General features: G+C 34.7%; 1 protein-coding gene across 1 annotated transcript in view; it reads right to left on the minus strand.

Annotated features, from left to right (window-relative positions):
- Window positions 1-24,955, minus strand: part of stet (rhomboid serine protease stem cell tumor) — a 531,037-nt gene that overhangs the window by 63,048 nt on the left and 443,034 nt on the right. Inside the window, exons 5-6 of the mRNA XM_085949521.1 lie at window positions 8,627-8,739; window positions 3,149-3,266 (exon numbers count right to left, since the gene is read on the minus strand). Coding sequence (XP_085805647.1) covers window positions 3,149-3,266; window positions 8,627-8,739 — 231 coding nt within the window. The remainder of the gene's footprint in view (window positions 1-3,148; window positions 3,267-8,626; window positions 8,740-24,955) is intronic.

The raw sequence follows: 24,955 nt of genomic DNA on the forward strand, positions 1-24,955 counted from the left end.
AATAATTTATAATTAACTATTTCTTTTATTCAACGAATAATTCACAAGATTTAAGAATATATCATTCTGATTATTGAACATATATAATTTAGAAAAACACTTTCTGAGAGAGTATATTATAGCCAATAGAAAAAATCTTTTTTTGTATGGAAATGTGTGTGGAAGTCACCCCGACGGGGAATCGAACCCTGCATCTCCCGAGTTTACTCCTCATCCGTCTCATTCAAGATTTTTTCTATTGGTTATAATATACTCTCTCAGAAAGTATTTTTCAGAATTATATATGTTCAATAATCATAATGATATATTCTTAAATCCTGTGAATTATTCGTTGAATAAAAGAAATAGTTAATTATAATCTATTAGTGTTTGTATTAATTGAAATGGCGTTTGCACGGTTTTGTTTGGATTCTAGAATTTTCAGTTATTGAATACACTGCCTTTATTTGAATGCTTAAACCGGAACACAGGAATTACCAATGTCCCTAAAATAACTGACAAGGTTACCAAAATTATCATCCGTAGTGGAAGACAAAACTATCAACACCCAAATCGTGGAATTCAAGGATGATAATCTAACCTAACCTAACAAATTTAATAGTCCAGTATATCGGCTATTTTTTAAAATTCGTTTGCCGCTGGCTTCCACTAAACAGACAAGAACCAAAAAAATTAATATACATACATAATTTTGAAAACACTTGAGAAAATATATTATAACTAATAGAAAAATCTTTTTGAATCGAACATGCATCTCTCGGGTATCGCGCCCACATACATTGACCACAATGCTAAAGGAGTCATACTTAATTACGACAATTTTTAGCTAATGACTTTTAATACTCACTGACGCGCTTTCTAAATTGAGCTACTTGTATTTTAAATCAAAGTAGGTATTATTTAATCACTAACCGACGTCACGGATCGCTCCAAGATTTTTTGTTGTAACTTACTTGAACTTGCTAATAATTTTTAATGAACTATTTCTTTTTCACAAAGATTTAGGAAATTACGATTATCAGTGTATTATGTAATTATAATTTCAGCATACGAATATAATGTATTTAAAAAAATGTTAATATAACGAAAATTATTATCAGCTTCGAACATAATCATATTGTTACATATATTATGTTAAAATCCGATAGTTTAATATAGGTATACATTTGAAGCACTGGCTTGAAGTGGTGTGGACTGTGGACACGTGGCAACACACGGCTGCAAGTTTCGCACCTAATTGGGATAAGTGTTCTGCAGACAGATGAAGTACAAAATGCCACTTGACTTAAATATATGTAACTACTTTCTTTTTGTTTAGATAAGAGCTTGAACTCGAATCGGAAACGTGCCAAGTTCAAATGGAATATATTGTGTAGACTGCAGGCTTACTGCTCTGTATTTAACATTGGGATTAAAACTATATCGTCCCTGATACATCTTTACACCTCTCTATGCCTCGCTGTGTGACTCTTAGCCTTTGGACATCTATCTTGTTGAGGGTTCACGTCTCGCAGCCATACGTGAGGACGGGTAGCACACATTGGTTGAACACCCTACGCTTAAGACATAATGGTAGGTCACTCTTGAAGATACTATTCAGACGTCCGAAAGCACTACATCCCAGCTTTGTTCTTCGAGCAATTTCATCGTGCATGCTTCCGTCTATGGGTGTCTAGGTGTATGTTGGGCATCGCGCGAAAGGACCGTAAGAGAAACGAATGGGTTAGGAAGCAGACAGGAGTACGCGATGTAACAGACGTTGCCGAACCGCTGAAATGGAGATGGGCGGGGCACATTGCTCGCCGAAAAGACGGCCGCTGGACAAATGCCGTTATCCAGTGGCACCCAAGAGGCACAAAACGGCCACAGGGTCGCCCCAAAAGCCGCTGGATTGACGAACTGGTAAAGTTCGGCGGAAATACGTGGCAGCGAACGACACAGGACCGAGAGAGTTGGAAGAAGCTTGGGGAGGCCTTCATCCAGCAGTGGATTGACCCCGGCTGATGATGATACACCTTTAAATGTCACGAAAACATCCGAATATGTAATAAATATATTTCGTGATATTATATTTTTGGCAAGATATTTTTGTTCACTGGTATTGCCAATACTCAATCAACACCAATGGTTAGCGTAGACTGGTACATATGCTAGGCTTTATACCTGCGTACAGCCACGGTTGATGAATTCAGTTTACCCATTATTGGTTATACTTGGCTTATTTTTTATTTAGTAAGTAGGTATGTCTCATTTTTAAAATTTCCAACAAATTAGTAGTCCCATTGTTTACGAGTAATCGAAATTTAATGCACTTACTATAAATATGTATTAATAGTGAGAATCTAATGTATGTACTACGGGTTTTTACAATCACTTATTAAGTAGGTACATTAAAACAATGTTTTATACTTAATCCCTAACTTAGTAGGAAAAAGGGGTTGACCTTATTTATTGTACTTATTAATTTTGGTGAGTGCGCATTGTGCCTGAAGAAAAGCAAAACTTGGGTCATAAAAAAACGGACCAAATGGAGTGGTACAAAGCTTAAATCAAATAGAATTTAAATTAAAAATTCATTAAGTAGATACCCTCAGTCGTATATTTTTTACACTCTGAATCGAGTCTTATTTTTTGTATATAGCAACCCTACCTGCATGAACATTTTCACGTTTTAATTGAATCGAGAGACAAATAAAGACGAATATCCTTACAACACACAGAACAGACCATAAATAGAATTCTGATAAACTACATACCAATACAGTCAATTTTAACGCACGGTTTTGAATGTGTGAGTATCCTACGAAAATGAGACACGCATTATAGACGTGCGATAGTGTGTGTAATACACAAATATTAAATGAGGCTCAATGCATAAACCGAGAGAAGTTGTCAGTATTCGACGTATGATGTATTCTTGACACGTGTTTAAATTTATTCCGTATTCTTCCTTACTTGAGATTGGTTGCCTGCTTCTCCTTACCCGTTAGGTATTTCAGTTCCCATTACTTATGAGTTCCCTGTGTCAACACCTTGAACAGTTACGATTCGTTAAACTTCTCAGTCTCTAGTCGCCTGTTTTTTAAACTAACTAACACGAAGACCAGTTAAACTGAACGTTAGATTTTATTATTTTTGAATGACTTACCTCTATAAGTGTAATGAAAATTATAAACAAAGGCGGCGGACAGCAAGTATAGTTGTCCGCGTAATATTTCCGGTCCCTCTCCTCCGGTAACACCTCCATTGCTATTATGTGCACCATTCTGCAAGAAAACAAAACTACAATTAATTATACATTTTCTAAAAACCGTAGTCGGAAATGCGCCGAAGAGTCGCGTCTTCTGCGCACTTCCAAATTTAAAAAAAACATTACCTATAAAAACAAGTGCCTATGTTGATATCGATGACTCTCTTAAATTACGAAAACGCGTGTAATATATAATGTTTGAGGCTTTCACGGTTCTTTTTTTTATCGTAGTAGATTTTTGGGTTTCCACCGTGTGTCCTTCGGTTACATGTAAGTTGTACGTATGCAGTTCATTGTGAGACACTTATTCGTGCGCCGCAGTACGTGAAACCTGAGTTCGTATAACATGTTATCAAATGACGAGTTCTTCGTTGAACATTTCGCCGTGGAATACATTTGTACGTATCTTACAAAATGCGGCGATAGTTTGCAAATAGTACTGTTCCAATAAGATTAACCCTAACCTAACCTAGTAAAGACATCTCCACATGTTGTAGCATACGTACAGATGTATTCCACGGTGAAATGTTCAACGAAGAACTCGTCATTTGGTTAAATGTTACACGAACTCATGTTTCACGTACTGCGGCGTACTAATAAGTGTCCTGCGGTGAACTGTTTACGTACAAATTTTCGGATACGGTGTCCTTCTTCCTTCTTTCCTCGACGTTTCGGGCTCGTTGCAGACGCCATTATCAAGAGATGATATGTTTTATGATGAAATGTAGTGTAGGTATATGAATGTAAACGTTGCTCTGAGAATGTCAAAAGGAATCCGATTAGCTAAGAAACGTTGCTCAGAGTATGTGCCGACTCGAATATTGGATTTTGCTGATAGTGCCGAAGCCATGACGTTTTTAACCGTAATCCATCATCCCGTGTAATATAGTTGAATGAAGAGTTATATGACGAACGGTCAATAAATGATATCAGAGTATCATGCACAGAACATTGTTTACAAGCGGTGACACTTGGATTTAAACATGGACATGACAGGATGTTTTTAACAATTTTAACATTTGACAGGACGTTATATCGAAGTTATACTGTATATGTCTTGATTTATCTATCTATATATTTATAATGCATGCCAGAAAACATAATATGTAAATGTGTAGGAGAGAGTGAGACTAGGAAAGGTTTCATTGAATTCTAAAAACTAACAAATGCGATCTGCAATTTGTATTCTAAATTCAAAGAAAACAAATAAATATGACACACAATTTTCACATTTGTGCGGATATTTTGTCCGTTATATCGAGATTGTACTGTATATTGTAGTGATTTATTAAAATAAGGGATTTTTTTTGCAAAGCATGAAAACGATTTATTGGAAGCTGTGAAAATAATTCTGGCCATTCATGTACTAATAAAATATTACTAATAAAAAATGAAGGCGGAATTAGGTGCTAACTTTATAGGTGGATGTTAGGCAAACTTTTCTGTTATTATCATGAGGCATATTCCTAAATTAATTAAAGATGCCAGCGTTCATAATAATTAATAAGAATTTTGAAATATTTTCATACTACATTATTTTACGGGACTTTCACAGGCCATATAGGTAATTCATAAAGAGGTTGAAAATATGTACATTTTTATTGCCAAACGTGTAGACAAAATTTTCCCTGAAATATTAATTACATGTATGGATGCTAAATGCGTCCTACACTACATCTACAGAAATAGGTCATACATACAGACAAAAAGATCACAAAAATGCATTTGCACTTTCAAGTAATCTATTTTCTCTCACATCGACAGGACGCTGAAATCAGGACAGAGGACGATAGGGGGGAGTCTAGACGTCGGAAGGGGGAAGGAGACCGAAAGTGCCTACCGAGAAAAGCTCGCTTGAAAGTTTGCCGGCGTCTGAGGCGTCGCGGCGCCTGAGTTATTGGACGCCGTCGATGTCCTGTGACTGATTCGATTTGCTTCGCGCCAAATTCCACGATCGTAAATCGAATATTACCAAGTTCAAGATGAGATGTGACAAATTCAGCAAACTTTTGAGTTAAACCTATTACAGTTTTCAATAGTTATTTGATGTTCACATATATTATGTAATAATAATAAATAAATTAAACTATATTGTATGCAGAACAAAAATAAATTCTGTTATTATACTTGAGTAATCAACTCCTGGGATAAACAGATAAAAGTGGCATTAGTAATTAAAATATATAATCAATTAAAATTCTAATGGATTTAAATTCAAATTCCATCAAGTACCTTCGGTCGATAGTATTTTATATTATAATATAATCAATTATTTAGGCAAAAACTGAACTAAGTAACCAGATATACATTCGAATTCATATTTAAAGAAATGCAATATTCCTTATAAGGCCAAGTATATGGATTCTATAATACATCTATCGACAGAGTTTTCACAAGAATCGAATTAGTATTTAGTGATTTACTTAACACATCGGGTCCCATGCATAGGAATAACACTAAATATCTATATGAGAAGATTACTTGAGAATTGGCAAAACGGAATAGCTGTTGTAGGAGGTACTCAAATTTGAGATATGCAGATGACATTGAAAAATCATCCGAAGGCATGGTTTTCTTGTTCTATTGGATTGCAAAGAAAGAGAATAAATTGGTCTAAAGATAGATTTACCAAGATAAAAATAATGATCATGCAGGAACCCAAAGACAGTGGTATTCGGCGAATATGTATATTATCTTCCCATTTTGTATTTACTTATGCCTCAGAGACGATGTGGTGTTGCAGACATACGCTAAGAATCTCGTGGAATATCGAACCGAAGAACAGTGAATTCTAGATTCGAGACTTTCCTTAATTTGCCTGCTCCACACTCTTCAAATTTCTGGTCATATCGCTTGCAGAAAGGATGACAACCACGAAAAATTCGTAGTGTTTGATCGTGTGAAAGGTCGAGGAGGACGGACCGAAAAAAAATTGTCACGGGTTTTCCACTGTAGAGGTTTTGTATATAAAAGTACAAACTGTCATGTTATTGTCTATGGTCATTGGTAGACCATAGACAACTACGCGAAAATGGAAAAGGAAACGGTTGCATCTCGACCATCCTATAACAGTTGGATTTTGGCCTTTCAACAATGTAGTCGACAACGCGTCCTTCTTCCGCGTCTCACTTAATCTAAATTCCAAATTATAATGTAGATATTCCATCTCAACCAATATAAATGTGACAGTTATTATTCCACAGTGCCGTGTATAATCAAACTTTATTGCCACAATATAAAACCATCAAAATACCATCGCTGTGTGTTATTCAACACGTCCCGAAACACTCCATGTCAAGCACACATCCGCAACCTTCAGAACAGATATTCATAACATCGGAGACTACCAAGCTCAAGCATATTCCTATTGCCCCCGATACCACTGACCCATACCCTGCAAGAGGGGTGAAGCCTAGCCGAGAAGAAGTTTGCCTACTGGCCGGGTCACAACGAGGTACCGGCAAAGAAGAATAAATAGCGATCGAAAAAAGTTTATGTGAATTTTATATCACGGAATCAGACCCATTAATCAAGATACGAGCGTTCTAACAACCGCTTGTGTGTAAATTGCATAGTTAATGTTACTTGACAGCCTGATAATGCCGACATACAAAGTAACACTTGCGAATATTAAAATAATATTTAAAACGGAAAGAAATTATTATTTTCGTGAATATTTTTACGCAATTTGAATCAAATTGGCTGTAATGATATATATAGTTAGTCGCTTACACACTTAAAAGCCAGAAAGTGCCCTGTAGAGGGGAAGATCATGAATATTTCGGCAGTTTATGAAGTCGTTTCAGATATGGCCGTATAAAAATTAAAGAAAAATTCGGTGGCTTATTTTTACTGCCTAGTTTTTATTGCCGCATGAAAAAAATTATCTGCCATTTAAAAGTCTAGACTTGGGAAAAACACGCGCTTAATATAATATCGATTCCGACCATTATTGTTTTGTATATAGGTATTTTATGAAAAATTTCGGGTATTATTTTTTCGTGACTGTTTCCCATAGGGAAACTTTTTTTTGACGTGATTGATATGCGCCGTAAAGGTAAATGGATTATCACGCAAGGCCACCAAAGAAGTTGTTTATTGTGATACACATCCATTAGTAAATCATTTTTAGTAGAGAGACTTTTTTGTCAATCTGTCAACCAAAATTATAAATAATTTTGTTTGTCGATGAAAAAAATGTGTCCGCTGAGCGTGGCAAATAATTATTAACCATTTTAAACTGTTAAAATAACCATTAATTTTAAGAAAAGTGTAGAAAAAATCTTTTAAATTGTTTTATGACTGAGAAAATCTTTTTCTCACCCTGAAAAAAACAGTAAAAATGAAAAAAACATTCCTTGAAAATACATAACTTGAAAACATCTCAGATATATATACCCACTAGAGAAAATCATTTATTTAAAAAAAATACGAAGGTCGACGGGATTTCAACCCGTATAACCACTGGTATCGCGCCAACTGTTGCATTAACCAACTATGCTACGAGCGTCCTATCTAATTGCGACAATTTAAACAAGTAGGTCATACATGAAATGCATATCAAATTGCGTTATTGTTGACTATTGATTTTTGTGTATTAAATCAAGGAATATTAATTACCTTAATTACTAATTGACGCTCTACTTGAACTTGTTAACAATTTTTAATAAACTATTTATTATATATTCAACGAATAATTCACTCTTATAATATATTTATATATATATATATATCAAGATTTTGAGAATGTAACATTCCTTGATTTAATACACAAAAATCGTTATTCAATAATAACGCAAACGTTTACCTACTTTATTGTATTGATTTATTATATAAGCTAGAGTTAAGTGTGTTCGCTGTCAGTGTGTGTTTACCTTTGGTGAGTGTACACGATGCCTGAAGATGCTGAAAGGCGAAACCCGGGTCGCAAAAAACGACTTAAATGGAATAGTACAGAGCTTGTATCCATTAAAATTTAAATTCTAATTCCATCAAGTACCTCCAGTCGACAGTTAATATTAATAATAACGCAGTTTGATAAGCGTTTCATGTATGACCTACTAGTTTAAATTATCGCAATTAGACAGGACGCTCGTAGTATAATTGGTTAATGCAACACTTGGCGCAATACCAGAGATTATACGGCTTTAAATCCCGTCGAAGTTCGTGTTTTATTCAAATATGATTTTTTTTAGTATCTGGGATGTTTTCAAGTTATGTATGTTCAATATATGGAATGTTACATTCTCAAAATCTTGTGAATTATTCGTTGAATATAAGTAATAGTTTATTATAAGCATTCCTGTTATAATATGACAAGAGTATTGTTGATTTGGTATATTATTTTAATAATGAATCAAAGTAGATGGCACCAACCTTGCAAAGAGTGGGGGCTCCCTCTGCAGCAAATGGAAATCGTTCTCGGAGCAGACCTCCCTGTCTCGGTGGTGGACGGCGCATTTAAAGCTCCTGGACCTCTTGCCGCTCATCTGAAATAACAGAAAAAAATAGAGATAAGCATAAGTAATAATAAAATAATATAATGTAAGAAGCGTTTCAACCGATGTAAAATTTTGTAGATTTGGTACAGTTGAGTACTTTAGAATAAATCCAAAATCATTGACGTTTCGTAGGGGTGGGCAGGTCATGCGTTTCTTAGGAGCGGTAAATGAAGGAAGGAATACAAATATTGCAACTTTTGAGGGCATTGTCGGTTTTCCATGAAACAGAAGATGTGGTCGAATCGTAAAAAAGTGACGACATCTCAATTTAAAACACAATGGAAGCATTAAAAATCTGGATAACGTGTTGTTTACATAAGGAATTGCAAATGGCCGACAATAATAAATTCGCTGTCTAGGCAACGGAACAATTCTAAACTATAATATTACACTGTATAATCGTCACGATTGCAGTACCATACCATGGCGGAAAGGTAGTGCGTTCGGCTGATCAAAAAATGCATACAATTTGGGACTCAAACTGAAAAAGGACGGCATTTTAAGTCTGCCTTAGTACGGTACTTTGTCCAGGAATGTCACTGCCCAAGAGCAATCCCTAGCTTTGATATGCTAACAATTTCATCAAACAGTCTCATCTATAAATCTTTTTTGGCCTAAATAATATATATATAGTTCTTCACCTGATCGAATTAAGTGCACGAACATGTGTTTTCTGTCAGAAAAGCGGTTATTCTGTAAAGAGTTTGGGTCATATTTCACCATCCGACGATTCATATAACTCAATAATAGAGAAATATTTTTTTTCATGTATAGCCCTAAGTAAAGTTTAACCATCGTAAAACTTTTGTATGTGGTCATAAAAAAGCCGGCGGACGATAGCATCGCGGTATCAGCTGGTCGAATTTTCCCGATCTGAGGAAATTAACGTTAAATTTATCGCAGGAATAATTTCTTCAGGCGGACATAATATTTTATATGCGACTGTATGGCAACACTACAAAAAAATATTTACCGTACCTATAGGTACACAGTGGCCGGTAACAAGCATCCACATGTAGGGAAAAGAAATCCCATAAATTTTAAGCAGAAAACACAGTTACTTAGAACAGTAGCGAAATATTAGGTAACGTCAATATTATGCCGATATTCAAACAACAAACAATACAATCTTAATAAATATAAGTAACACATGAAAATATATGTATATTATTATGTAATAATTACAAGATAAAAAGAACTTTTCATAAACAACGTTTTTAAATTTTCTATTGAATTATTATGCTCAATATGCTCAAACTTGTACTTGATATGAAGTAAATAAAAAACAAACAAACAAATATAGAATACTGAAATGTCATTTTGACATTTCATTTTGATTTCCATAGTAACGCATGTATATATTAATAATTTCATTGCTAGGACCACTTCTTAGCAACCAATAATAGTCTTTAACTTTTTACGGATTTTTCTGAAATACCTTTCGATACAAAACAGAATTAACTGAAAATGAATTCAATTCTGCTTAACGACGGTTAAAAGTATTAAAAGAATGCATTGGCATCGTGTTCTGATATATTCTAAAAGTTTCAAATGTCTAGCTAGTAGGGAAGTTAGTTAAAAATCGATTGCAAGATTTGTACTGGAAAAACAACCACCGGACAAACAAGAATACGAGCCAATAAAAACATTGTAAAATATGACACTATTATAGTGTGTTAACTATGGATTATTCTTATACTGAATCTAAACAAAACCGAATTGCGTATATTATATTTTTAGGAATGTTTTCTGTTTCTAAGCAGAGTTTTTATAATAATACTAAAACACATGAAATTCTACAAAAACTAATGTAAAGATTGACCCAAATTTTTGTAGCTTGATGTTAGATTGTTAGGTATCAGAATAATTAATAATGTCCCTCGTATCCCAATACCAACCCAATGTGGTCCCTGTTGGGACATAGGACACTGGTCCGGAGGCTACAGGTTTGATTCCCGGAAAGTTCACAATATACATCAGCAAATTTATCAAAGCCTGGATATTTATGTGATTTCTCCATTGCTATCTACTACACTAATCTATCATCATGCCTCACGGGTTGTTTCAGTGTTAAAAAGAATATTTTATTCGAGAAAAACATAATGCATGATTTAAGCAATGGTTTTATATATTTATTTAAATAAAGAAATAATTTGGTTTGATATAGGATTATTAATTATAATATAAATACACATTATAGGAATGCAGGGCACTGGGTTTTTGGCTAAAGTGAACAAAATAACAATATTTTCTTTCCAAAGGAAAAAATAAGTAAACAAAAGGGAAGTCGAAAGATTTTTGATTCACAGCGTACTTGTACATTTAGACACGTAATACTATAAGAAAGCTTTTAAATCCACGCGATTTTCGAATGCTCAGAGCGGAAATTCTTTTATATGCGGATTTATTATCGAAACGTTTCTTGTACTTGGTGGAAAATGTGAATTTATCGTTTTATACTCGAATGGGTGCAATTAAAAAGAATTAGGTTGATTCTTAGTGATATCACACCGTAGTGCGAATAAAAGGAACCAGTTGAGAAAGTGTTTTTTTTTCTATTTCGGTATTAGGAAGGTATATGTATTATGAAATTTGAGCAACATCAATATTTTGTACATGTTTTAAAATATGGGAATAAAAGTACACAGATATACAGAATTAAGAAACGCTTGGATATTGCGGACACCCTTCAACTCGTCATTTCATTAATATGAATATCCAGTCAATGCCTTTAGATACACTAATTGTCAGTGTCATAACCGGCTGAGAGCTGGCGTGATCGACAACAGTTGGATGTTGGCGAGCATCATCAGTTAATAATGTCCCAATGAAGCCGACTCAGTGACGTCCCAAGGCAAAATGCCGCCCCATTTTTTCTACCGTATTTTTTATCATCGTTTCATGACACCAATATCTAAGTAATGTATTGTATGGATACATTATTAACAAGACCTATAATACCACCAAATCTAATTTAAATGCCATCTCTGCTTCAATAGACAAATATTGAGTCAACTGTTTCAGATAGGTACATTTAACGACTTTCAAAACTCACGAGTGACGGTAAAAATATTTGGATACATTTTAAATTAGGTAAGTGTGTACCTGCGCCTATAATTCATAGGTAATTCGCAAATCTGCGCATGTCATTGCTAATCACCAAGGATGCGATGTACAAGGACAACAGAAGTAAACTAGACATCGCGTACCCGACAAAAAATTACAGCCCTGTTACATCTTTTACAGTACGTAACTAATACACTTCATTTCCAAGCTGATTTTGTTAATGGAAAGATATTTCCATTATTACTAACTTTAGGTAAGTAGTAGCTATTTCTTTATATACCTAATGATTTTCCTCGATTTACCGCCCCCACGGGACGTCACTGAGCAGACTAAACTGGTCCCACTGATCAATATCATCATCATTAGCCAGTGTCGATCCCCATTGGATGAAGTCCTCCCCTAACTCCCTCCACTAATTCTTCCTAACTTTATGAGATCGTCTATCAAGCGGAGTGTAAGGCGTTCCCGTGGTCATTTATTACCTTTTATTTACCACTGAATGACACCATTTGCAATATTTGTCCACTTGCCTTATCTTGCTTCTTGTATGGTCTTTCCGCGTTATGCCCGACATGCACCTTTCCATGCCACATTGCACTACTCGTATTTTTTGGATTTCTCTTACATTTAGAGTCCCATGTTTCACACGCATACGTGAGCACTGGTAGCACACAATTATTGAACACTTTACGCTTAAGACACAATAGGAGATTACTTTATTTATAGCAAAAAGTTGGTAAGCGAGTACTACTTAATTATTGCAATTTGAAAGTTTGATATGCCATCTAAAAGTCAGGCATAATGCTAAATTCTTTGTGCTTTATGTGCATGTTCGGATCATCGGATGATCTTTATTTTTTCTCTAGAAATATTTATATATATACACATAATCCGTTGTTAACTCTAAATACCTAAATTATTGACTTATCAACTTTTGGCAGCAACATCAGTTTATGTTTAATTATTAAATCTAAGTTTTTTAAGCTTTAAGCTCGAGTTATTTAATACCACGTTTTTATTAGCTCGTATTCTTGTTTGTCCGGTACAGATTTTTTCTTGTGCAGTACAATTTGTTTTGTTTTTCCAAGATTTTTAACTAACTTCCCGACTAGCTAGACATTTGAAACTTTTAGAATATGTCAGAACACGACGACAATGCATTCTTTCAATACTTTTGGCCATCTTTAAGCAGAATTGAATTCATTTTTAGTATATTCTGTTTTGTATGTTTCGGAAAAAAATCGTTAAAAGTAATATTTACTACTCACTATTATTGGTTGCTAAGTGGGTCCTAGCAACTAAATTATTAATATATACGTGCGTTACTATGGAAATCAATATGAAATGTCAAAATGACATTTATGTTTATTTTATTCAGTATTGTCAAGCTTATATGAATCAACAGAAAATTTAAAAACGTGGTATATAAAAAGTTCTTTTTATCTTGTAATTATTTTATGTACGTATATAGAGAGGATAGTTAAAGAATATGAGGCTGAGATGGAGAGGTCCGCGAACCTCACTTATGCATTTCCTGCAGTAATAAATCTAACAAAACCACGTCCCTGGAAGTAAATACCTAATTGCGAGATATGATGATTGGCTTAAGTGAAGAATTGACAGTAATGGCGGGACTTTCCCAGCGTACTACTTCGCATTTTCCACGGCAGGAGGCGCAGGGAATACAAAGAAACAGAAAACAGCGGGCATCATTAAATATGTTATTCTAAAAAGATTCAATAGAATTTCTTTTTCAAAAGAATGACTGCGTAGAAAAGTGATGTCTTCCTTACATTTTTTTATTAATGCTAATAAGATAAGCAAGAGATAAACAACAAATAAGCAGAGCTTTGAAAAAAGAATATAATCGAATTAAATAAGATAGTAAGTACATACTATATTCTATACAATTTTTACGATCACAGGTAACATACAATCACTGATGATACTTGGTGAGATTTGAATGTATTATCATTAGCTAATTAATTTGATGGAATTTGAATTGATTTAAGTTTTGTACTATTCCATTTGAATCATTTACCGATCTCTCACAATCTAGCAGTGGAGAAGGGTGGAGGTAGGCTGTTAAGATTCGCTATAAATAGTGCACACTAAACTTTGTTAGTCATATGTATTTGTTTTTATTGAACTAAGACTACAATTTATTTACAGATGGTGTTAGTTAGTTTTTAAAAATCAATTAAACCCCGCCTAAACGAAACCATAATAGTTTTAGTCTAATTGGGCGATACGGCAAAATTGTGCACACTTTTTCATTCATAGTTATTTGTTTTCGTTGGATTAAAGATACATATTACACATATTGTTGGTTAATTTTTTTTATTTCATTAAGCCCTGCCTAAACCAAACTATAATAAATAAAAAATATTATTCTATCTATAAAATATTCAAAGTTATGTATGATTTAATTGCATAATTTTAGATATTTTATACATAGACATGTATTTTTTGACTATTATCTATTATGGCTTGGTTTTTCAGGGTTTAAATGAATTTTATAAACAAACCAATACCATCTGTAATTGTTGATCTTATTTCAACAAAAACAAATACGTATGACTGGCAAAGCTTAGTGTGCACTTTTTATGGCAGATCTTAACAGCCTACCTCCACCCTTCGCCACTGTTATATATATATGTATGTCTGAAAAAGTTTAATGTACACTATTTATGGCGGATCTTAACAGCCTACCTCCACCCTTCGCCACTGCAATCTAGACGTTAATTTAGTATATAAGCAGTGAGTAACGATATGTATTGTCAGTTGTATATTGACCATGAGGACCAATGGGAATATTTCTGAGGATACCAAAAAGTAAAACTTAGAAAAAATTCTAATAATTGATGATAATATTAGTGACTTGGATTTAATTTTTCAACATTTTCAGGCACTATGGTATATTTCTTTTATTGTGTTAACTGTCAAATCATGGTGGAAATGCATTGTACCTATTATTGATTTAATTTAATAAAACACAATCTTTTTAGTACTTATTCGACAGAGCAATCTCACATATTTAGACTCGTATTTTTGTTTATATTCGTATTTATATGTTGGTCTATCAAGTGGTAATATTGTTTATTTTTTATTGTGAATTTTATAAATGAATTGGTAATCAAATGTAGTGTGTTATTAAAAATTGATTAATCATAAATAAATGTTTGGTGATATATTGAAATGTTATTGTAAGTGCTTATTGCTTCATATTTTGTTTTACGTTAAGGTGACGCATCAGTGAAACGCCAAATAATTCCCAACTGTAGGCGCGACGAAATTTTGGACTCGCTGCCATTCACTGAGAGAATCTCGAGTCGTAAGCACGTCACTTTGCTGCGTGATGGCGACGGGTCAATTAATTCTAAAATCGTGTAAAGATGACTAAAAACGTTACCCATTTACTTTAAAAAGAAAACATGTCAATGAATATATTATTATTGTTAGTAATAGAACAATAAACAGAACATAAAATGAACGTATGTTGGATTTATATGAAAAATAATATTTCGTTTGACAGGTGTCATTTGCACCCGCGACCCGCAGTCCGCGCATCGCCTAGCGACGATCTTTTTAGACCGTGCCTCAACTAATGCATGGCCTTAATAATAATTTAGAATATTTTGTAGCATGATCATATTAATATACAATTTCATTAAATTTAAATTTAATTGTTATTAAGGCTATACTTCAGCTGGGACACGGTCTAAAACGATCGTGACTACGCGACGCGAAGATTGTCCAAACGACGCGTGCAGAACATAACATAATTTGTCATAAAAATCGTCCATTTAATGTTATGTTTATTGTTCTATTAGTAACAATAATAATATATTCATTGACATGTTTTTTAGTCATCTTTACACAATTTAAGAAGTAATACCCCCGTCGCCATCACGAAACAAATTTACGTGTTCACAGCTCGACTTGCGCTCTCCGATTGCCAGCTAGTCCAAAATTTCGTCGCACCTATAGTTATAAAATTATTTGCCGTTTCACTGAAGTATGTTCTTAACAAAGTATTATTGGTAAAATGGATTGGTAGATTATTTGTGTCGCATTTTGAATTTGTTTTGATAACCTGTTTTATAAAGATTATTCAGTTGAAAATGTCCCTTTGAGGCGGACAAAACCGGTCCAGATTTACTTATTAAAAGTGGAATAAGTACTAAAAAAAAATGTGTTTTATTAAAATAAATCAATAATACTATGGTATTTTGTATGGAATAGAACTGTGGTAAATATTAAAACTGACACGGGGTAGAGATTATTCCTGTTAATATACTTACTAAATAATCATATTAAAATAATGTAAAAATGTAATCATTCGTGCATGACTAAAGAATTGAATAGGCATTAGTCTTGAATATTTTAAATATATAATCGTATGATTCATAAGTGGTTAACGTGTATTAAATTGTGGTTAATTTCCCTAACTTTATTTAAAATACACTTTACATAACATGAGCATAATGTTCAAAACTCACTCATGAAACGCGTCGGAAACAGTCGAAACGAATTTTCAAAACACATGACAAAAAAATTAATACATACACGTGAAAAAAAATTGACGGTGATTCTTTAACATGACAAAAACAGCTGAAAAAACACCTCGTTCGTGTTTGAAGAGGGAAAAAAACATACAAAGTAGGCTGACTGGGGGTAGCGACCCCGCCCAGAAATTTTCGCATGAGTTTATGTATTTAAAAAAATCTATAAAATTCCATAAATCACCAGGCGAAATTAAAGTGTCACGAGGCTACTAGCCCTGTTGGTAGGGGATATGTAGCAGGAGGGGTTAGCGGTTTTTTTTTTAAGAAAACGTGATGTAATAATGTTGTTTATATGTGGTTTCCCAGAAATGGCCCAAGATAATAATATGTTTTACTTTACGTATATGGCTTACAATTTCAAGGAAAAGTTCTTTTATTCATAATGAAATCAAGTAGGATTATTGGAATAAGAAAGCAAAAGTTTTTACCAAGCTGCTGTTGGGCCGTTATTTGGCGTTCACATTTACCCACATGACAAGATGCAATCCAAAATTTGTTAGGGGGTTTCGCGTAAAGTATACGGTAGACATTGACTGTGTAGATTTCTTCACTTAGATTGTACGGCAGTTTTGTATTAGCTTTTGTAACTTACTACAATTTTTAATTTTACTGTAAATTCAAAGTATATTTGAGCGCATGGCGACCTCAGTATTGGGTACCTGCTCCTGAGACATTCCCAGTCATAAAAAATACGCTATACATCCAAACGCAGGGTCCTGTAATACGCCCGATTAAGACCGGGTGTGGTGCGGCATTCATAAATTGTTTTCCGGATACATTCCCCATAACCAGACATTTCTCATTTTAATTATTGCTATTAAAACCTCAGCTACAGCTGCTTGCAGCTACAAGCACCGGTGTGATGCTTACCCACGACACGAGTCGTTGCGACCTGTTGTATTCGCAAGTGATTATTGGACCTGAGGACACCCTTGTATGTACATCGGTGTTGTATTTTAGTTAGGTGGAGCCATTAGAGTTTACTTTGGTTTATAATACAATATAGTCGTTGAGATTTTCAAAAACTTTGGTATGTTAATTTTGTAAACATGTTTTTTTATATAAGTATCAAAATATCGGATCGAAGTTATTATATCGACGATGACGAGCCCCCACTACTTCTTATTCAGATAAATAAAGTATTTCAGAAACTGACAAAAACTGAAAATCTAAAATAGTTTCGTCTCTCTTGTAAAATTTAAATGTCCAAATCGTAGTAGATACCTACATTGGATTAAATTTCTAAAATGAGTAATTTTCTTGTTAACATCTAAAAAAGGAAGCGTCAATTTGTCCAGGCGCTTCTCAAAAGGCGTTGCGCGCATTAAAGAGTGAAACAGCAACGCGCCTGTTGCATTTCCGGCTAATTACGCACGAACGAATTATTACGATCGTCCAGCGAGAGAAGTGCATTTAAAACGATGCGCCCACGCTGCATTAAACTTGACAAATCGTAATTATTGTATGCACTAAGTGTGATATTAAGTGGACAGGGGGAAATTGACGCGCTCCACCTTGCAGCACTAATTGTGAAATGATGTGACCTATTACGGAAATGCGCCGATAAACGAAAGCGAAAAGGTTGACGACCGCTGCTGAATGAAAAAAAATTATCGTCCTTATTAAATTTTAATTGATATCAAATTTGCAGCGAAAAGATCAAATTTCATTTGAAAGTATTGCAATCTATTCTCATACTGTATCAAGGACCTACTGCGCGACGGTAAGTGGAAATTATGCCTAAGTTTAAAATGCGAGGACTTACATCTTCCATTTATCTCACTCTTGCGGCAAACCATGACTGATATAGATGAAATCATAATATTATATTACAACTGAATGAAAGTATGTTTTTTTTTAGTTTTCACGTCTCAAACTCCATGGGGCAGGTATATAATATGTACATAATAATTTTATATTGATTTTTAACATTTTATGATTGTTAACAAATCTAGCACGTGTTACTGACTTACGCATTCACCCGCCTACTACTTATGGTTTCTTGTCATTTTATCCGCGGACCACTGCACTTACGGTTACATTCCCTATATGCAGAGACTCTGGTTTTTGAGTCTAGCGATCAACACCTCGCTTGCAGCAATAACTACGGGTGCTCACCTATAAGTTATTGCGACCTGCCGCATCCACGAGGGGTGATCGAACGAGCGTGGCCTAACAGTCACAATTATCTGGATCGTTAGTGTCTCTTTGTGTCATCCGCGCTGTCTTGTCTTCTATATATGCTGCACCAGAATATTAAAGGAAGCATTGGATGCCTCAGATGGTTGCACCAATATATGAGTGACACAGGTCTTCTACTGAACAGGCCTTACGTGTCGTAGAATGCCGAGTGGTTTGACAACTAAATCATCCGCGTCACGATCCCTAGTTATGAGTTCCTGACTAAGAAGTAGTAATAGTCCATTCTAAATGATTTGTATTTTTTGTTTTGTATCAGGGGGAGGGGTTCGGTTTCGAAATCCCCCCACACCCTTCTACGCGCGCCCGCTATGATTATATGGTGCGAACGACAGGTATAGTGACATAACAAAATTAGCAAGCAAGTCTTATACCAAGTAAATCTGTGTCAAGCATAAAATTCTACTTATAATTTCATACGACTCAGGTAATAAAAAAAAGTAATGATCATCTTATAAGTTATTCAATCTGTCACTCCCAGTGACAAATTTTCACAGGTAGCTAGCTGTCAGTGAAGTGATTAATAACAATACCTCAGCGCGCATTTCTACAATCATTTCCTTCACAACAAAGTAATGTTATTGTTTCTCTCGCGGTCTCTTCAAACGCATTTGTTTTTCCCTCCCGACGATTGTTCCAGCCCACTGCCATTTGTGGGTATGTGGGACAGAGACTAATTCTCACGGATCATCTAATTGGTCTCGTATTAACATTCTTTTCAAATACGTTCTATGATGGGGTAGACAGGTTGTGATTTTAATCGGAAACTGCTGGCTGTCTATCCACTGATAAATGAACACTTTACTTTCCCCCGTCTATTGCAATTTAAGATAATATTACTTTAATTTTATTTTCGAAGTTATACTTCTTTTGGCGCGTTTGGGAAATCAGATGAGATTGTATTTTTGGCGTGTGACATGTAACACATAATTTATTTTTTCACACGAAAAAAATGCACTCGATTGGATTCGAACCACCGATTGTTCGGTTATCAGCCGAACGCACTACCTTTACGCCACAGTATGATACTGCAATCGTGACGATTATACAGTATAATAGTATAGTTTAGAATTGTTCCGTTGCCTAGGCAGCGAATTTATTATTGCAATTCCTACGTTAACGTAAACAAACGATTAAGCGTCAGAGTGACAGTTGGCACTTTAAAAATAAAACAACGAGAAACCATTATATAATTTAGTAATATAAGTTAAAGTGTATAGAAATAAACCAACGGCGATCCAATAAGCGGTCTTTATCTTGAGTGTGTAATTTTAAGATAATTAAGAGCTAGTCAAAGAATCTAGTTTATCACAAGTTTTGTTTTTGTTTTGTTACGCCAAAGAAGTATAACTTCCAACGCGCGTACATAAGTACACACACTGATTTTTTTATTCAACGAATAATTCATAAGATTTAAGAGTGTATTCTAATTATTGAATATATTTAATTTTGAAAAATATTATAACCAATAGAAAAAATCTTTTAGAAAAAAGTAAGACACCACGCAGGAATCGAACCTGCATCTCTCGTGTATCGTGCCCACGCACATAGTCCACTATGCTAAAGGAGTCATACTTAATTATGAGATATTTTAACTATTGGCCTTTTAATACTCACTGAAGCGCTTCCCAAATTGAGATAAGTACTATTTGGCAATCGGCTTTTGTATTTTAAATCAAAGTAGGTATTGCTTTAATTATTACCAACCGACGTCACGGATCACTCCAAGATTTTTTGTTTGTGACTTACTTATAATATAATATATAATATTGCTGATAATTTTTATTAACTATTTTTTTATTATTACCTACAACGAAAATAAATCAATTGATATAATAAATAATAATATTATCCACCATAGTATATTAGTTTGTTTTTATTTAATTTATTAGTTTGTTTTTTATTTCGATTGAGTTAGAGCTGTCGACAAATATCAATGTTAGCAAGTATTCCTCGATGTCCGAAGTGACGATAATAATTAATCCTCACATTCCGCACTATAAAAAACACAATACGGGTAGTAAAAATACGTTAGCCGGCCTCGAGTGAAAAAAACCACCCGAGCGTTACTAATTTATGCTCCAGCGTCTCGGCTCCGGCATCGCAGGCCGATTGCATAACCGCCGCCCGCGCCGCTGAGGTTAACAAACGCATGCAGAAAATATTAACATTAATTCATTATTATGCGGATTCTCGTCGATTAACTTCCGCAGAAAAAAGGTTAAATAATAAGAAATAGGAAGTTATAGGGAGGTACGCAAAAGAATTATGTATTTATGTATTGTTTTTACATTTTTTTTATCAACTTACGGAAGATATATGGCGTTATGAGGCAATGACTGAGTACATGGAGCGTGCTATATGATGGCATTGCAGTTGAAATAGCGGATTTCATATTTTATTCAGGCGCGCTAGAGGTGAGTTGGAAATACTGTCACCAGTTTGTCTACTCGTACCTAATGTACCCATACTCAGTATGTGTAGCCCAATAAACTTATTCCAAAAAACTTGTGATGATATCATGATGAGTCGCTGTTCTGTGCACTCGCCAGTTGGTAGACTTTCAACACTATTGACATTAAATGCGCGCGAACGAAATAGCACTTGAATATAGGTATATTTTAATTTAGTAGTCTATTGCGTTCGAATTCGCCGCGGCACAGTGGTGAGATGACGCACAGGCTTAGGCTTGTTATATGACCGTTCAAAACATGTTTGAAATTTAAAAAAATCACTGTTATTCATTTTTGTTAACAAGAATATTGTAACCTAACAGAAAAACAACTCGTAAATTTAAAATGTGTTACAAATTTTATAACAAATGGGACTTTTCGACAAGCGGAGCTTAGCGTATTTTTAGCGATTCTATTGAAGCCGATACACAGTATAAGTTCCCTGAGCCGATACGTATTTCAAATACTAATATGGCGTTGGTTTTAGTTTCAGTTGAGTATGAAACTTTTGTCGCATACGCACGCCAAATACTCTACATAGTATTCCAAATACTAGTATTTTGGAACAAGTTTCTATACTAAGTATTTTTTTATACTGGTAGTAAGTATACTGTACTGTACTGTCTTCAAAATCGATCAGTTTTCCCATCACACAATGTGACTAGGGTTTGGTTCGGACTACTCCAGAAACGGAAAAAAATATGAATTATTTAGGAAAGTAAATGGCATTTTAGTTGTTCTTCTTCGTCAGGACCACAGAACAGATAATAAATAGAATTCCAATAGGCATTATAGTATATACCAATACAGTAAATTTTGACGCAGGTTTTTGAATGTGTGTGTCCTACGAAAATGAACAACGCATTACAGACGTGCAATAGTGTGAGTAATACACCAATATTAAATGAGCGTCAATTAAGCGTCTGTTAAATTTATCCCGTATTCTTCCTTACTCGAGATCGATTGAATGCTTCTCCTTACCCGTTAGGTATTTCAGTTCCCATTATTTCCGAGTTCCTTGGTCAGGACCTAATGATTGAGGAGCATGACCTGGATGATTTTACTGTCAAACAGCCTTCTCAACGGGTTGGACCGACTACTCTCGGCATTCTACGACATGTAATGCATGTGACCACTTGAAGGCCCGGGGTACTCTTGAATTGGTGCAAACATCGGAGGCATACGTTGTTTGCTTTAATATTTTGATACGACATACCGCGCGGATGACACAAATAGACACAAACCATTGTAATAATTATGACTGTTAAGCCATGCACATTCAACAGCCAACTGTGGATGCGATAGTTCGCAATAACACGTAGGTGAACACCCTTAGTTATACCTGCAGGTCAGGTGTTTATCACTTGAATCAAAGTGTGGAGTGTCTAGGTATATTGAATGCACCCGGAAGAGTGGGTTTTTCCGGGATTTAAGCTACGACAATCTATAAGTAGTAGGTAGGTTAAATTTGGACGTTAGTGGCAACTGCTAGATTTTGTGAATTCCGCCCCCTCCCCCCGCATTAAAAAATCAATAAAAACTATTATGGAATCGTAGTTTATTCTTGGGTTTTCACCGTGTCTCCTTCTTTCTTCTTTACTCGACGTTTCGGGCTCGTTGCAGAGGCCATTATCAAGAGATATGTTTTATGATGAAATGTGGTGTAGGTATGTGAATGTAAACGTTGCTCTAAGAATGTCAAAAGGAATCCGATTATCTAAGAGCAAACGTTGCTCAGAGTAATCTGTCAATCATTACGACCGGAGATACTGGCTCGAATATTAGATTTTGCTGATAGTGCCGGATATTCGGAATGTGCGAATATGCGGAATATTCGAGCCAGTATCTCCGGTCGTAATGATTGACAGATTACTTTGAGCAACGTTTGCTCTTAGATAATCGGATTCCTTTTGACATTCTTAGAGCAACGTTTACATTCACATACCTACACCACATTTCATCATAAAACATATCTCTTGATAATGGCCTCTGCAACGAGCCCGAAACGTCGAGTAAAGAAGGAAGTAGGAAACACGGTGAAAACCCAAGAATATACTACGATAAAAAACAACCGTGAAAGCCTCAAACATTATACTATTATGGAATATTATTATATATTATATTATTATCCCGAACAATTTTTTGTGTGCGCGCCTGATTGTATTGGGCGCCACTCCCAAAGAAAACTCAAATAAAATTCAGTCCACTGGAATTTCGAAGTAAGAAGATAGCAAGATATGATTGGAAAGTTTAGAACGAATTATACGTGTTTTACAGTGGAAGATTCCAAACCATCCAAATCTTTTTCAAAATGGCCGGAAAAAAACCGGAAATGAGAAGAGTGGCGGGAGTAAGTATTTGAATTTTTCAATTTTTTTTTCAAATTTTGACGTGTCATTGTGCCATTACATGTTTTTATACTCCCTCAAAAAACAATCGATCTAAAATCTCAATCTAATTAAGAATAGAATCATGATAATCGCACGACTCTAAAGCCTGACCTTCCAGTCTGAAAGTCTCCCACACTTGCATTAAGCCACTCACACGATAATCCCGTTAATCTTCCACATTATTTGATACACTACAATGTTTAATTGTTGGTGTTTTCTTGTATTGTATAATTGTTTCAACAATGCACCATTACCGCAATGGTTGGTTGTAACACAAATGGTGTCTAAGGTTACAAACTGGAATGCCATTGAAAAGATCTGTTAAAGTCCTTTTGTTACGTTACTGTTTTGAAAGTTTATACTGATAGTGTATATGCGACATGCGTATACCGCTGACTTTGAAATGATATCAATTTCCGTATTACTTAGACACATTAAAATTATATGTATATAAAATACAAAGTATGGATAGATTAATGATTGCTAAATATCTTCTTTCAATATTTTAATGATAACGGAATATAAACACAGATCGATCAAAGAGATTTCATACAAAATAGGGTACTTACTGCAGTTGGTTAACAAAACCTAGTTAGTCTAAACATACATCGTTTGGAAAAACTCAGAAACATGCGTATTAGAATATATAGCAACATCTATCGGCATGAAATAGAACTAATGATCTTAGTCTATAATGAAATACTCGTCACTCGAATTTATCATTTTAGGTATAATGAGTAGTCGATTTCAAACCTTTCAATCAAGCTGTTCACAAATACTCTCTTAATTGAAATGAATCTCTCGCATACTCTATTTGTCTGCAATAGACATAAAAATACCAACATAATAAAGCCATACTATCAAAATATACATGAAACAATAAACAACAATAAAAATAGTTCTATGTTTATTAATCAATTATGTATCCATATAAAAAAAAACTAAGCTTCGCAGTTGGACGCATTACCAAATTTAAAAACAATGAACAACTACAAATAATTGTAGAATTACCATATGGGACAGTCGCAATATCACATTTGAAACATTTTTATTAGGTGTTAAACTATAAATGTTCAATAAATAATGTTGTATTCTAAGGCATAAAGCCCACCAAAAAAGCGTTCGGTGCGCTCACTACTGAGTAAGCCCCCTCCCACCCGCGCATTACCCTTCACCTATGTAATAAGGGGCCCAAGAAGCACAAAATAATTATTATTATCAGCGTCTCTCATAACAAAGCAATAAAAATATTATATTATTTCTCGGGGCTTGTAATTACGCAATAACTAAACAATGAGTTCTCTGTTATTAAATAATGGCTTCTCGCCGACGATGACGGCTTCTATCGACGACGCTTCCAGAGCGTGATTTTTCTCGCCGTGTTCAATGAATGGACTACGTTGTATTTTCGTTAATTCGTATCGCTGAGAAGCCAAAAACGGTGACTCATGGGGCAGGCGGGTACAATGCGTCGTCAAATCCAGTGTGTGCTGGCGTATTTGATTACGTTGTATTTTCGATGATTAAC

The sequence above is a fragment of the Rhyacophila brunnea genome, unplaced genomic scaffold (genome assembly GCF_057557595.1).
Source record: "Rhyacophila brunnea isolate RB1 unplaced genomic scaffold, BYU_Rbru_1.0 scaffold_22, whole genome shotgun sequence".
In the NCBI taxonomy this organism is placed as follows: domain Eukaryota; kingdom Metazoa; phylum Arthropoda; class Insecta; order Trichoptera; family Rhyacophilidae; genus Rhyacophila; species Rhyacophila brunnea.